This window comes from Phialemonium atrogriseum, assembly GCF_030411735.1.
Source record: "Phialemonium atrogriseum strain 8032-3 unplaced genomic scaffold QBC33scaffold_11, whole genome shotgun sequence".
In the NCBI taxonomy this organism is placed as follows: domain Eukaryota; kingdom Fungi; phylum Ascomycota; class Sordariomycetes; order Cephalothecales; family Cephalothecaceae; genus Phialemonium; species Phialemonium atrogriseum.
The window spans coordinates 711,527-725,962 of NW_026848148.1; the positions used below are offsets into that span (position 1 = coordinate 711,527).

At 58.6% G+C, this 14,436-nt stretch overlaps 5 protein-coding genes across 5 annotated transcripts; 2 read left to right on the top strand and 3 right to left on the bottom strand.

Moving 5' to 3' along the window:
- Nucleotides 1-68: 68 nt before the first annotated feature.
- Nucleotides 69-1,863, top strand: QBC33DRAFT_537549 (family 9 carbohydrate esterase). The gene is made up of 3 exons (XM_060427804.1): nucleotides 69-604; nucleotides 659-1,335; nucleotides 1,405-1,863. The coding sequence occupies exons 1-3, from the start codon at nucleotides 227-229 to the stop codon at nucleotides 1,652-1,654; spliced, it is 1,305 nt and encodes a 434-aa protein (XP_060284055.1). The 5' UTR covers nucleotides 69-226; the 3' UTR covers nucleotides 1,655-1,863.
- A 608-nt stretch (nucleotides 1,864-2,471) lies between these two features.
- QBC33DRAFT_537553 (uncharacterized protein) lies at nucleotides 2,472-7,786 on the top strand. Its single transcript, XM_060427805.1, has one exon. It carries the CDS (start codon nucleotides 2,700-2,702, stop codon nucleotides 7,656-7,658), a length of 4,959 nt encoding a protein of 1,652 aa, XP_060284056.1. The 5' UTR covers nucleotides 2,472-2,699; the 3' UTR covers nucleotides 7,659-7,786.
- A 179-nt stretch (nucleotides 7,787-7,965) lies between these two features.
- On the bottom strand, nucleotides 7,966-8,181 carry QBC33DRAFT_558673 (uncharacterized protein; the record flags this gene model as incomplete). Its single annotated transcript, XM_060429900.1, has 1 exon — nucleotides 7,966-8,181. One exon carries the CDS (start codon nucleotides 8,179-8,181, stop codon nucleotides 7,966-7,968), a length of 216 nt encoding a protein of 71 aa, XP_060284057.1.
- A 618-nt stretch (nucleotides 8,182-8,799) lies between these two features.
- QBC33DRAFT_450744 (cytochrome c oxidase assembly protein cox15) lies at nucleotides 8,800-10,318 on the bottom strand (the record flags this gene model as incomplete). Its single annotated transcript, XM_060424577.1, has 2 exons — nucleotides 8,800-9,868; nucleotides 9,948-10,318. 2 exons carry the CDS (start codon nucleotides 10,316-10,318, stop codon nucleotides 8,800-8,802), a joined length of 1,440 nt encoding a protein of 479 aa, XP_060284058.1.
- A 398-nt stretch (nucleotides 10,319-10,716) lies between these two features.
- QBC33DRAFT_537559 (cation efflux family-domain-containing protein) lies at nucleotides 10,717-13,255 on the bottom strand. Its single transcript, XM_060427806.1, has 8 exons — nucleotides 12,881-13,255; nucleotides 12,139-12,605; nucleotides 12,026-12,052; nucleotides 11,892-11,969; nucleotides 11,760-11,834; nucleotides 11,616-11,700; nucleotides 11,242-11,561; nucleotides 10,717-11,181 (listed from the first exon to the last, which is right to left on the bottom strand). The coding sequence occupies exons 1-8, from the start codon at nucleotides 12,918-12,920 to the stop codon at nucleotides 10,891-10,893; spliced, it is 1,383 nt and encodes a 460-aa protein (XP_060284059.1). The 5' UTR covers nucleotides 12,921-13,255; the 3' UTR covers nucleotides 10,717-10,890.
- Nucleotides 13,256-14,436: the final 1,181 nt, after the last annotated feature.

Genomic DNA, 14,436 nt, shown 5'->3' on the forward strand with positions numbered 1-14,436 from the left:
CAACCCTGCTACCCAGTAGTGGGATCCCCGGAGTGGATAAGCCTTGCTGTAAGGTATCGCCAAGAAACCTTGATATAGGTGGTTGAGAGTCACTCCGCTAGTTTCTCCTCTCTCTTGCTATTTTTTGATATGGAGAACACGAATCGAACACAGGGGACCACCGTCCTTGCAGCCAACGCACACAGAAAAGCATCCGATATCCCCCCTTTCCCTCCAGGCTGATAGCATGCCGTCGGCAATCGCACATCCGCCCAACAATGGCATCACCAAGCTTACCAACTGCCGCCTAGTCCGCGGCGATTCTCTGGTTGCCGAGGATCTCTGGATCAGTTCCAAGACGGGAAAGATCATTCGCAGCCAGTCGACCTTCTATGATGAGCTCGTCTTGCCGGATCAGACCATCAATCTGGGAGGCCGGATAGTCTCGCCCGGTCTGATAGAATGCCAACTAAACGGGGCTTTCGGCTTCAATTTCTCCACCATCATGGATGACATGTCACAATATGGGAAGAAGATTCGGGAGCTGAATAGGAAACTCGTCGAGACCGGCGTTACTTCATATGTCCCGACAGTCACCAGTCAAACCAGCGAGCTGTACCAAAAGGTAAGCAGGTGTGGGGCCCATGACACGGCCATGCCGCCCATTGACCCCGTCTAGGTCCTCCCATTCCTCGGCCCATCTGGCCACCTGCAGGCCGCCGAAGACGGGGCCGAGTCCCTCGGTGCTCATGTCGAAGGCCCCTTCCTGAACCCTACCAAGAACGGCATCCACAGCCGCGACGTCCTCCGCGAGGCATGGAGTTTCAAGGACCTCGAGGACATGTACGGCGCGTCAAACATCAACCGCGGCGCGTCCGGCGCCCCGGGCCCCGTGAGGATGATCACGGCGGCGCCGGAGCAGGGCCGGATGACGGACATTATCCCGGACATCCGGTCGCGCGGGATCATCTGCTCAATCGGGCACTCGGAGGCGACGTACGAGGAGGCGTCGGCGGCGGTGGAGCGGGGCGCGACCATGATCACGCACCTGTTCAACGCCATGCGGCCCCTGCACCACCGGAACCCGGGCATCTTCGGCGTGCTCGGCATCGCCGAGTCGCTGCTCCGGCCGCGGCCCTTCTTCGGCGTCATCTCCGACGGCATCCACCTGCACCCGACAACGGTAAAGATCGCCTGGAACGCACACCCGGACGGGTTCATCCTCGTCACCGACGCCATGCACCTGGTCGGCTTGCCCGACGGGTCGTACCAGTGGACCAATGGAGATGACCTGAATTACATCGTCAAGAAGGGCGCAGTGCTGCTGCTAGAGGGCTCGGATACCATAGCTGGCAGGTGAGTCGAGACCTCGTGTGCAAATCTGACAACCGAAGTCACCTTCGGGCTAACAAACCATCGTGACAGCTCCATCACCCTGATCGAGTGCGTCAACAACTTCCTCAACTGGTCCGGCGCGCCGATCCCGCAGGCCCTCAAGGCGGTCACGGCGACGCCCGCGGCGATGCTCGGCATCGTGGGTACTAAGGGGACGCTGGACGCCGACGCCGATGCGGACCTCGTCATCCTGTCAGAAGAGCAGACCGCTGAGGGCGGGAAGAGTCTGGTGGTGGACGAGGTGTGGAAATTTGGGTCTAGGGTCTTCGCTCGGGAGTGAGGATTGAGGCTGGGGTGTCTAAAGGAGGAGATCCATCTACCTGCAATCACTGGAAATAAACAAGGTGACTTGACTGTAGTTGAAAATGGGTCGTTTGATGAGCAAGATGTGACTGGTTTTGGCGCCACGTAGATGGTCGGCAGGATATGCTGTGCAAATTTCTATAGATGTAGAAATATGAATAGACGTGCGAATACGTTTTGGGCGGCTTGTGTTCCCTCGCGCCCCAGATGGGCAACGACTGACAAAAGTTAAAACAGACACAACCGGATCCGTCGACGCTATACAGCGGGGGTCTTTACAGAACCTACAGTGGTGGTACTGGATGAAATGCAACCAGCTCATCAGGATATTCCAAATGGAGTTCTCAAGAGAGCGTCGCGTTGATGATGGCGGGGGGTGAACAACTTCGGACGGTCGGAAATATCGGGCGGCAAGTTTCCGCGATCACCATCTCATTGGTTACCGATACGCCGGATTGTGTTCGTCCTATTTAAAGAAGCCTACTATGCGGTATAGCCTAGGCTGTGGAAGGAAGAGATCGACTTGGCTTTGGTAGGACGGGTTGGTGGTACAATATAAGAAAGAGCAGTACTACATGAATATATCCCTTTCTCCTAGTTGCACACTAACTCTAACTCCTGGAATCCGGATCCGGGGGTTATTTCTGCAAAGTTTTGGCCTGCTCCTGCGCTCTGTGAGTTGCTAATAGCTGGAAAGTGGGCAAGGCCGGCGGCTTGGCTACAACGGAGTTCGGGATGTCTGAGGCCCCGAATCGATCCACTGCAGTAGGAGAGGAGCCAAGTAGGATTCAACACACAGCCACAGTCTTGGGTGTCTTCTGGTCTTGGATAATTTTATCTGTTCTGTTCTGTTCGTTTGGTTTATTCAATGTTTACATCACCGGACGTCCACTCTTTCGTGCATTCGTTCAATTCTTAATTTTCGGCCCTTCAACGCGGCCTCGTCGATCCAATCCCCCCGCGGTTGACCCGATTCGCGATGCGCCGGCGTTACTGAGCGACGCCAACCAACAGCGATCGCGATGGGCTTCTTCCGCCAGACTGGGACGCTGGTGTCCAAGAACTTCCTCATCATCCTCGGCCGACATGGCACTGCGACGGTCATCCGAGCATTCCTCCTCCCACTCGTGCTGACCGCCTTCCTCAGCTTTGCCCGGTACCTCTTCGTCCCCCCCGCCGTCTTCGGGATCGGCGACACGCATGCCGTCCGCACGCTGCAAGACGCCCTGCATGCCTCTAGTGGCGTCGGCCGAGACACGGTGGCGTTCGTCAATAACGGCTTTTCGGGAGGTGAAATAGAACGCGTCATCAATACTCTCGTGCCGGTCGTTACAGCGGCGGGCAAGAAGGCCCCCGTCCTGAAATCCCCGGCCGAATTGAACGACGTCTGCCGGTCTACTCTGCGCGGGGTCACTCCGTGCTACGGCGCTGTCGTTTTCAATGCCTCTCCAGACGAGGGCGACGGTGGTCTGTGGAACTACACGATCCGCTCAGATAGCGCGCTGGGCCTGGGTAAGGTCGACGTGGAGAAGGATACCAACGATGCCGAATTGTACCTGCTCCCGTTCCAGCACGCCATAGATTCCGCCATCACCAGCACCAACAACGGGTCCTCGGATCAGGTGCGATTGACCAATACCACCACCGAGTATCCCTTCACAGACCTCACCAAGGAAGAGCGCGAAGAGAAGATCCGGGTTCGGTACCAAAAATCGATCATGGGCTTCCTCGCCGTCAGTTTCATTGCTGGTATTATCGGTGTCTGTTACCATATGGCCGGTTTCGTGGCATCCGAGAGGGAGATTGGCATGTCGACTCTGCTCGAAGCGACGATGCCGACCAAGCACCGGTGGGAGGCCCAGGCGGCGAGGCTGCTGTCCTACCACATCTCCTTCACTCTGATCTATCTTCCGGGCTGGGTAATAGGCTCGATCATCCTTCGGCAGGGGGTATTCAAGCACACCAACGTGGGCGTTGTCCTCATATATCAGGTGCTCACCGGCATGGCTCTCACCTCCATGACCATCTTCGGAGCTGCCTTCTTCAGGAGGTCGCAGCTCAGCGGCGTGGCGGTGACGATTGTCTTCATCCTCCTCGCCATCATCGCCCAGACCTTGACCAGCCCGGGGACCGGAGCGGTGGTGATTCTGAGCTTGCTGTTTGCCCCGTCCAATTACACCTTCTTTATCACCCTGCTGGCCCGCTGGGAGCAGCAGAAACTCGCGACAAACTTGGTCCAGGTTGCACCAAACAGCCCATGGAACCTCTCGGGAATCGTTCTCTGGATATTCCTCATTGTGCAGATTATTGTATATCCGATCCTTGGCGCATTGCTTGAGAGATGGTTCCACGGCACCTCTTCCAATTCTCGCGACATCATTGTCGGGCATGCCCAGGAGGGCGCTGGAGCCGAGGCCGCCGTCCGGCTTGAGGGCTTCACCAAGGTGTACAAGCCGGGGTTCTTCCGTCGCATGTTCTCCTTCATCTCGAAGCCGAAGGACCCTGTCGTTGCCGTGAACGGGCTCACGTTGAGCGCGGGGAGGGGCCAGATTCTCGTCCTGCTCGGCGCCAACGGCAGTGGCAAGAGCACGACGCTCGACTCGATTGCGGGCATCACCAAACCCACGAGCGGGAAGATTACCATCGATGGCACGGGAGGCTTGGGCATCGCCCCCCAGAAGAACGTTCTCTGGGACGAGCTTACGGTCGAGGAGCATGTCAGGATATTCAACAGGTTGAAGTCTCCGGGCAAGCCTTCAAGCAAAGAGGAACTTCGGGAGCTCATCACGGCTATTGACCTCGATAGGAAGGTCAAGGCCCAGTCAAAGACCCTTTCCGGAGGCCAGAAGCGGAAGCTGCAGCTAGGAATGATGCTGACAGGTGGGAGCGCCGTCTGCTGCGTCGATGAAGTTTCCTCTGGTCTGGACCCCCTCAGTCGGCGGAAGATTTGGGACATTCTGCTCGCTGAGCGGGGCCGGCGGACCATCATCATGACTACGCACTTCTTGGATGAGGCTGATCTGTTGGCTGATCATATCGCGATCCTATCTAAGGGCACACTACGTGCCGAAGGACCGTCCGTTCAGCTCAAGGACAGGCTCGGCGGCGGGTATCGCATTCACGTCCAGCGGTCGAAGGCCCTCCGCACAACCCCTGACGTCGATGGGGTAACCAAGAATGTCGGGTTCGATGTTATTAGCTATGTTGCCCCTTCATCCAGCCTCGCCGCTCAAGTCATCAAGACACTCGAGGCTGCCGGCATCACTGACTACAGGTTCTCGGGACCTACCATCGAGGATGTCTTCCTGCAGCTGGCAGAAGAAGTTCGCGCCGAGAGCAGCCAGAGCCTTGATGAATCACCTCTTACGACGGACTCGCAGTCACAAGAGAAGCAGACGCATTCCGAGAAGATTGTGGGCATTGATGGGCCGGGCAGAGAAGGGCTAGACCTCCTTCCCGGCAGGCGAATAGGCTACCTCCGCCAGACCAGCGTTCTTTTCCTCAAGAGATGTGTCATCTTCAAGGGCAACTGGTTTCCTTACGCCGCGGCGTTCATAATTCCCATCCTCGCTGCCGGCCTCGTTACGCTCTTCGTCAGAAATCAGAATCCTGTGGGATGCTCGCCATCCGAGCAGCTGTCGTCGGACACGGCGCTGGATATCTTCAATTCCGGCATCGAGCTCTTTATTGTCGGTGGCCCTTCGTCAAAATTCAACCAGCAGAGCCTCGGCGTCCTTCTCCCGGTCTACTTGAACGCCCTTCGTCAGAACGGCAGCCTGTCGGCGGGGGGCTCGGGAGCCCTGACCGATCCCGACAGCTTGTTCAAACACATAACGGTAGTCGACACCCTCGACGAATTCAACGATGCCATCGCGCAGGAGCGCAAGAATATCACCCCGGCTGGACTGTGGCTCGGGGATGCAAACTCGCCGCCCACGGTCGCGTACCAATCCGCCAGCTTTGAAATGTACAATGCGTGGTTCGGGCAGTCGGTGATGGACATGCTCCTGACCAACACATCGATTGCCTCGTCATTCGTCACCTTTGAGATCCCCTGGGTTCCGGGCACGGGTGATTCGCTGCAGCTCCTCGTCTACATCGGTCTGGCCCTCTCCGCAGCTCCTGGTTTCTTTGCTCTGTATCCCAATGTTGAGCGGAGGAGCAACGTGCGCGGCCTCCAATACTCCAACGGCGTCCGGACGTCGCCTCTCTGGCTAGCGTATATCCTGTTCGACTTCGCCATCGTCGTTGTCTCGTCGGCCATCGTCACCATTCTCTTCGCCGCGCTTTCCAGCGTCTGGTACCACGTTGCGTACCTTTTCCTTGTGTTCATGTTATACGGCTTGACCTCGACCCTCCTCGCCTATCTCATCTCGCTGTTCTGCGCGACGCAGCTGTCGGCATACGCCTTCACCGCGGCCGGGCAGGCCGTCATGTTCCTCGTCTACCTCATCGCGTATTTGTGCACCATCACGTACTCGCCAGCCAACCACATCGACGACTACCTTCTCTTGGTGCACTTCGTCATCTCGGCATTCGCCCCGATCGGCTCCGTTGTCCGCGCCCTGTTCATCGCCCTGAACCTTTTCTCGGCGACCTGCGTCGACAAAGAGCTCGCCCCGAACCCGGGCGGCATCCTCCAGTACGGCGGGCCGATCCTGTACCTGATCCTCCAGTCGATCCTGCTCTTCGGCCTCATCATCTGGCTCGACGGCGGCGACGTCGGCTCGTCCTTCAAGCGCCTGTTCCGGCGCAACCGCGAGCCCGCCGCCGACGACCTGCCCGACGCGTCGGACGAAGAGGTCGCCAACGAGCAACTGCGCGTCACGACCAGCGCGCTCAGCGGCGACGGCGTCGCGTCCGCCACAGACGGCCTCCGCGTCGTGCACCTGACCAAGACGTTCGGCAAGAACACGGCCGTGGATAACGTCAGCCTGGGCGTCAAGCGCGGCGAGGTGTTTGCCCTCCTCGGCCCCAACGGCGCGGGCAAGTCGACGACCATCTCGCTGATCCGCGGCGACATCAAGCCGAGCGGCGGTGCGGGCGGCGGCGACGTGTTCGTCGACGACATATCCGTGACGCGCGACCTGGCGGGGGCGCGCGCGCACATGGGCGTGTGCCCGCAGTTCGACGCCATCGACGCTATGACGGTCACGGAGCACCTGCGCTTCTACGCGCGCGTGCGCGGCATCCCGGACATCGACCACAACGTGGCGGCCATCCTGCGGGCCGTGGGCCTGGGCGCCTTCCGCGACAGGCAGGCGCACGCCCTGTCGGGCGGCAACAAGCGCAAGCTGTCGCTGGGCATCGCGCTCATGGGCGACCCGACCGTCCTGCTGCTGGACGAGCCGTCGTCGGGCCTCGACGCCGCCGCCAAGAGGGTCATGTGGCGCACCCTGGCCGCCACGGCGCCGGGGAGGAGCATCCTGCTGACCACGCACAGCATGGAGGAGGCGGACGCGCTGGCGGGGCGGGCGGGCATCCTGGCGCGCCGGATGCTGGCGCTGGGTTCCGTCGAGGGCCTGCGGAGGCGGTTCGGCGATCGGCTGTACGTGCACCTCGTGTGCCGCGGGGCGCCGCGGTCCGAGGACGCCGACGTCCGCCGCGTCCGCGAGTGGGTACTCCGGCGGTTCCCCGGCGCAGAGGTCGAGGACAAGACGTACCACGGGCAGATGCGCTTCTCGGTCGCTGCCGCCGCGGTGACGGGGCAGGGGCGGGTGCACCATGGCGGCGGCGGCGACGGCGGCGGAGACGATGATATCGCCAAGGTGGGCGGCGTGGAGCCGGGTTCGGAGAGGAGCGCGATCGGGCAGCTTGTTGTGGCGCTTGAGGAGAATAGGGAGGCGCTGGGTGTGGAGCACTTCAGTGTTAGCCCGACTACGCTGGACCAGGTCTTCTTGGCTGTGGTGGGCAAGCATGGCGTCCAGGAGGAGGGGTATGAGAATGAGAAGAAGGGGAGGTGGTGGGCCTGTGGAAGATAAAGGGGCGGGTTAAACGGTGGTATTTTGTTCTGCATAGTTGAGCGAGAGTGGTGACACCAAGGTGTATACTTATTTACATACACGAGCGTATATCCACATGCAATATATCAAAAGCATTTAGATGTTCATCGTCTATTGACCGCCCTTAATAACTGCTGCTCTGCCTTCCTGTGATTGTCATGAAGATATATGCTGGAGGTAGCCTCATCACTCGCCTAGTAGCAGCAAAGCTGATACCATCACCACCTCCGCCCAGCACAAAACGACACAACCCCCGCCATCCAGCTCACCCCTCTGCCCAATCGACTCAGGAACCCCCCTCCCTCTTAGCATACTCCTCCTCCATCCGCTCCTCGTACAGCCGATCCGCCTCCCTCTCGGCCTCCGTCTTCTGCCGCGTCGTTCCAGCCCCGGAGTCGACGCCCGCTCCTGTTGCGCCTGCGGCGGCGGCTGCTGATTGCGAGTCGACTGGCCCAGAGGTGGTCTGACGGGCAGTGGTTGAGGAGCCGGTGGGGATGGGCATTGTGGGCTGATTGACTGTTGTTGCGGTTGTGTTTGTGCAACGGTGGGTGGATTATTAAAGGGCTGGGTAGGAAGGAGGTCTGATGTGGGAATGGTGGATTGGAGTGGACTTTGTTGCGCCGTTGCGTCTATTTAACACATGGAGTCAGGTGGCAAAAGTGACGATGCTAACAGCTTCCAAGATTCCCTACGTGCCGTGCGTGCCTAGATATCTTAAGTACCCACAATTGGATGAGCCCCATTAGACCCGCTTCCAAGGTAACAACCTAGGAAGGGATTGGGGTAGCCTCAACATATACGATGACTTTACGGAGGAGGCCATCATCCAAAGCAGACGGCTGTGAACGTTTGACACTCAGAACTCGAAAGTTGACTGGAGATGCTTATCATTAAACCAGTTGAAACTCGAGAAGACCCCTCCCCTGAGTATGAGTTGAGTATTTCTTATACACATATAAATAAGAGACAGGGGAAGCTATCCCCATCTGTTGATACAGTGAGTTGCACAATTGAATGTCCAGGATTTGCTACATCCCGTGGTCTTGACAGACCCTACCCCTCGATCGGACCCTAATCAACCACAGCACCTTGGGAGGAAGTGACACCCGCCCACAGCCAGCTACCGGCTCTTCACCAGCCTCTTCTGGACCAGCGCCATGGTCCTCGGCGACACGCGCAGCCGCGTGCCCAGCACGAGGGCGACGGTGAGCAGGCCCAGGGCGCCGGCCTGGTGGGCTGCGGCGAGCGACGTGGGGACCATGTAGAGCAGGGTGCCGATGCCGAGGGCGACCTGCGCCGAGACCATGTGCAGCAGGCCCGTGACGCCCTTGCGGACGTCTGCGGCCATGGCGGCGGAGACGCGGCCGCGGCGGCTGTAGGCGAACAGGGCCACGACGGAGAAGAAGGTCGTCGTCGCGAGGATGCGGTGGTCCAGCTGCACCGTCGACGGGTTCTCCAGCATGTTGCGCCACCACAGGTCCGAGCGGTCCTCGCGCCGCGAGTAGAAGCCGTCCCAGAGCTCCGACGCCGGCGGCGTGAGGCCCACGCCCATCTTCGGGAACTCGTTGTAGATCATGCCGGCGTCGAGGCCTGCCACCAGCGCGCCCGACATGGCCGTGACAAAGATGAGCGCCGTCAGCGCGGCCGCGTACCGCCTCAGCGGCGCCAGCGCGGGCGACTGCAGCGCCTTGAGGGTCTGCGACGCGGCGGCCGGGTTGGCGAGGAGGCGGTGCGTCCGCAGCACGCTCAGCCCGGCCAGGAGCATCCAGGCGTAGCAGGCGATGGCGGTGCCGAGGTGCGCCGCCAGGCGGTACTGGCTCACGCGCGGGTGCGAGCCGGGCGCGAACAGGTCGTCCTTCAGCCCGGACTTGACCATCCACCACCCTATGAAGCCCTGGAAGCCGATCAGACCGGAGATGCCGAGGAGACTTGCCGCCATGCGCGGCGTCACGCGGCGGCGCGCGACGAAGTAGAGGGTCGGCAACACGAAGGAGAGCCCGATGACGCGGCCCCAAAGCCGGTGCGTCCATTCCATGTAGTAGATGTTCTTGAACTCGCCAAGTGTCATGTGTGGGTTGAGGAGCTTGAACTCGGGGGAGGCCCTGTACTTGTCGAACTCGGCCTGCCAGTCGGCGGCGGACATGGGTGGGAGGGAGCCCGTAACTGGCTTCCATTCGGTGATACTCAGGCTGGAGGGGCGGGCTCTTGTTAGTTGCAGTGTTCCCAATTGGAGTCAGTGGGAGGATAGGGGCTGTCGTGCGCGCTTACCCAGACTCCGTCAGTCGCGTCAGGCCGCCAAACACGATTATACCCAAGACACTGATCGCGCTGCCCACCAGGAAGTAACCGACTGTCTTGGAGCTGACTTCGGGAAACGACGATGATGCCGACTTTGACGAGGCACTACTCCCGCTGTTAGGGAATGAAGCAGGGGATGCCGCCTTCAACGAGGCGGTGGGCGATGCCCGAGACTCGGTGGTCGCATATCGCCGTGGTGCTGGCCGGAGGAGCTTCACGATGCTGGACTGTGACGAGGAGGGACCGATGAACTTCTGTTGTCGGAGGCATTGGCGACAAACGAATGATGGTCGGGACAACTGCAGCGCCGTCCTGCGTATCCCAAGCTGGAAGAACGCCATTTTGGAGGAAGCCAGAGCGCACAGGCAAAAGGTTGGCCGCCCTCGTGAGGTCCAAATTTGCAAATCTTCGATGTTCACAAAATACCTAAACATCAGACCATATTTTTTGCTCCGAGAACTCTCGGCGGGCCCCGTCCTATCAGAGAGTGGGGCCGGCTGCCCCACAACTGGTCAGCAATAACCCCTGGCTCTGGACTCGCAGCCATGTTGTGCCTCAAGTGACTCTTTTTTGAGCACTCAATTGACTGAACCCAATTGATATTGACGCTGATATTCCGTTCAGAAAGCACTTTCACTTTAGTCTCAGTCTGACCTCACTAGTCACAATAACAGCTGCAGGATATACAGCCCGACTCAATTACGATAATCAGAATGGAATATGCTTCCGATGGTAGGGACTGTTTACTACACTACACCGTTGCCCCCCCCCCGATCCAGGTCTATACATAGTAGATGCGCTCGCTCGTAATCCCAAAAACGCCAGTACATGTTGCTCATCACCTTGTTTTTACACGCAAACACGCCCCCTTCCGAACCGTACCCCGAGCACCGAAACCCAAAGTCTTTTTTATTTATTGCGCCGCCGCCTCGGCCTGCTCCATCGCCGGCTTCCGGAAGAGCAGGATCTCCTTGAGAGTCCTCTTTTTCTTCTTGTCCTTCTCGTAGAGCGGTTTGTGCTCCTCGTGGATGTCGTGCTCGTGCTCGTAGTCGATGTGCACAAAGGCCCTCTCGACAGCCGCCAGGCCCTCCAGCTTCCGCTGCAGCGTCTGCCCGACGTCGTGCGTGGTCTTGAGCGGCAGGTCCTCGTCCATGACGATGTCGACTTCAACGTAGTAGCTCTGGCCGGCGTGATAGGCTCGGCACTGGGCACAGTCAGTTCCGGTTGCTTCGTGGGGACGTTTGCCGGGGGGGGGGGTTCTTACCGTGTCTACCTTGGCGATCCGCGGGTCGTGAGTCATGGTCATGTAGATGAGCTTGGAGATGAACTCCCTCGGCGCGGATTTGCCAACCAGCAGCCAGACCTGCTCGAAGGCGTTGGACGCCCAGGAGAACAGGATAAGCAAGGCGATACACATGGCGCCGATCGGATCCAGATACCAGACGAAGCGATCGCCGACGATGGACATGATCAAACCGAAGAGGTTGACCACGATGTCGTTCCGGTGGTCGACGAAGAAGACGTGGACCGAGGGATACATGCGGTAGAAGAAGCAGTAGATCATCAGAGTGGCCTTTGCGAAAACTGCCCGCAAACGTCAGTAAAGCTGGCACGGCCCAGGTGGCTTGGGTTGCTTACTGGCAACGCCGACAAAGGTCAGAGGAACGATCTTCAGTGGTTCTGCGTCGTGTTTGCCGTTGCCGAGGGTACGAGCCGATTCAATCTGGGTCGTCTGTCAACAAAATGAAGCTCCGAGGGGGAAGGGAGACTGATGGAACTAACAAGCAGCTGAACAGCAACGGTAGTCATCAATGCGCAGAAGAGGATGATGCCGATCGTCTCGATCCTTTTGCGGCCCTGTTATCGCCGTTAGCGGTGTCGACCGCGCAAGAAAATGGATGTGCTGATACTTACGACAGGGTACTTGTACACACTCGGTCGTGCAGCAAGCGTGGAGGTGATGAGCATTACGAAGGACGATACGAGGTCCATCTTTGGAGGAAGGGTTAACACGGCATCGGCATCTTACTAGATGGGCAACGTCTTACAAACGCGTCGGCTGCAGTTGCAAAGAGCTAAATCATGCTTGTCAGTTCCGGAGAGCTTCATGGTTTGACCAGTGGAGAGATCCTGTTGGGTTTGGGAGGGTAACTTGACTTACCGACAAGGATCCGGTGGAGATGGCAGCATACATCTGGATGATGAAGAGGCAGAAGTTCACCGCGAAGGAGCCGTAGACGGCAAACTTGATCCTGGGCCCCATCCTGATGTCCTCCTCGACGGCGAGACGTTCCTCATCGTCGGCGCCGAGGAATCGGTCAATGAGCTCGTTCTGGCGGGTGTAATACTTCTTGAGCTTTTTCTTGTCCCCCTTGGGATGTTCGATCTTCATCTGCTTGCGGGTGACATTGTCGCGTCGATGGCGGCCAAAGTTCAATGGGTCCGAGCTGTCGATGTCGACTGACGAGGACGTCTGGCTGGCGGCGATGACCTGGATGATTTCGTCCTTGTCCTCCTGGACGGGGGTCACGGAGGCTTCAGCAGAAGCCTTGACATCAGCACCACTTGGTTCGTGGGAGACATCTTCAGCGGGTGATGCGATGATGGGTTCGGCTTGTGAAGCATTGGCTTGCACTGATGTTAGTCAAGACTACCCGAGCGATGGGCAGGATCGTAACATGGGTGTATGAGGGGCGAGACAGTAAGAGCGAGACAGGGAGAGAGAGACAGGGAGAGAGAGAGACAGGGGAGAGGAAGAGAGAGAGGCAGAGGCAGAGTTGTTTGGCCGAAATAGAAACACTCAAAACACCCCCGGCAATGGGATGTGATGTGAAAATCAAATCAATCCCCAGAGATGGAGAAGGGCAAGGTTGCGCGGGCGGCGCGGCTGCAATGGAACTTACCTTCTACCTGAGGGCGGTTGGGCGAGTCGGATCCGGCCATGGCATCCACAGGGTTTCATGCGTGATCAGAGGTAAAGTTCAAGGGCGACAATAATCGGGACCTGAATATGGGAAAGAATTGTCGACGGATCTGAGTCTGCGAACAAGAGGCATTATATTCAGGTTCCGGCTGTCTGTGGGCGACAACGGGGGCCTCCCATAATAAGAATAATAATAGCCCATAATCGCTCCATACAGCCTTGAAAACATACATCCAACCCCTGCGCGCTTCAAGGGGACAATGTAGGTAACACCTGTGACGAGATGGCCTAGCTGCCGCTGCTAAGAGGCCGACCGCGTTCATCCTTCTCCCATATCTGCATATCAGGGTGGCTGGGGGGAGTGGAGAGAGTCAAGTCAAGCGGGCGGGAAATTTCCCCATAGCGGTGGGCGGTCAAAACTCCCGGTCCGCATTTTTAGCGTCTACAGTGTGACTAAATCATCTCTTCTACCGCACATCTGCATTACTAGGATGTAGTCACCTTCGGTAGCCAGTGCCGAGGGGTCCACAAGACGTACTGTACGTGCACGAACCAGCTATCTCTGCTCCCCATCCTGTCTAGCCCGTTCTCGACAAGCCGCCTCAAGAAGAGTTGGTCGAGTTGCACTGTCGAACCTTCTCTGCATGCTGGAGCGCATGTAGCTGTTGATCAGGTTGGGGTCTGAGCGAGTTGCAATTCTTTATCCAGGCGGGGATTGGCTGGCTATTGTTTCACAGATACGGGAGTTGCAGAGCCGCGGGAGAGCCTGCCATACACATGCATCGAATCACCTGGGATTCTGTCACGAGTTGGTCTCTGGCCCGGTTGCCAAGAGTTCCAGACAGAATAGCGCCCTGGGTGCCAAGAACGGTCTGGACAGCCCTCGTTACAACCCTCCCCCAGACCCTTGCACGTAAAACACAGGCTGCCAAGGATTGGCCATAACAGCCCGACGAGGAAGGCCTGTTCCGCGACGATACTTCGGGACGATGCCGAAGCCGGGGGTGTGGGGCGGGGGGTGTGGATGGAGTGGTATTGGGCTCGTTTCGCCCTTCTTGAACTCTCCGATCATCTCTCAAGCGGAGGAAACAAGCCTTGCTCCGTTGCGCCCCCCACTCCTCCGTCGAATCGGAGGCAACGGTTTGTCATGCGCGGCTGCTTGACAGCCCCCCCGTCGGGCTGGGCTGAAGCTGATGAAGTGATGATGAAGCTGGTATAGCCAAGACCTGCCTGTCGTTGATATCTTGGCAAGTGGCAAGTGCCAGTTCCGGAGAGGCTGTCGCCAAATCATGCAACCGCGGTCGAGTCTTCGAGCCTTGTGTTGATCGCCAGATCATCCGTGGAGCCATGTCTCACAACTTGTCTGGCAGCTTTCTGTCATCGTCTTGTTTAGCCCTGTGTTCGAAGCCCTTGGGCGAACGAGCCATTGCTATTCTTGAACCATCAACACATGGCACTGACCAGGGCGCGATCATGGCGAGCTACCATCGCGGCTCGCCTTGCCCTACCCAACCGTCGAGTGCCGGTCGATGACTT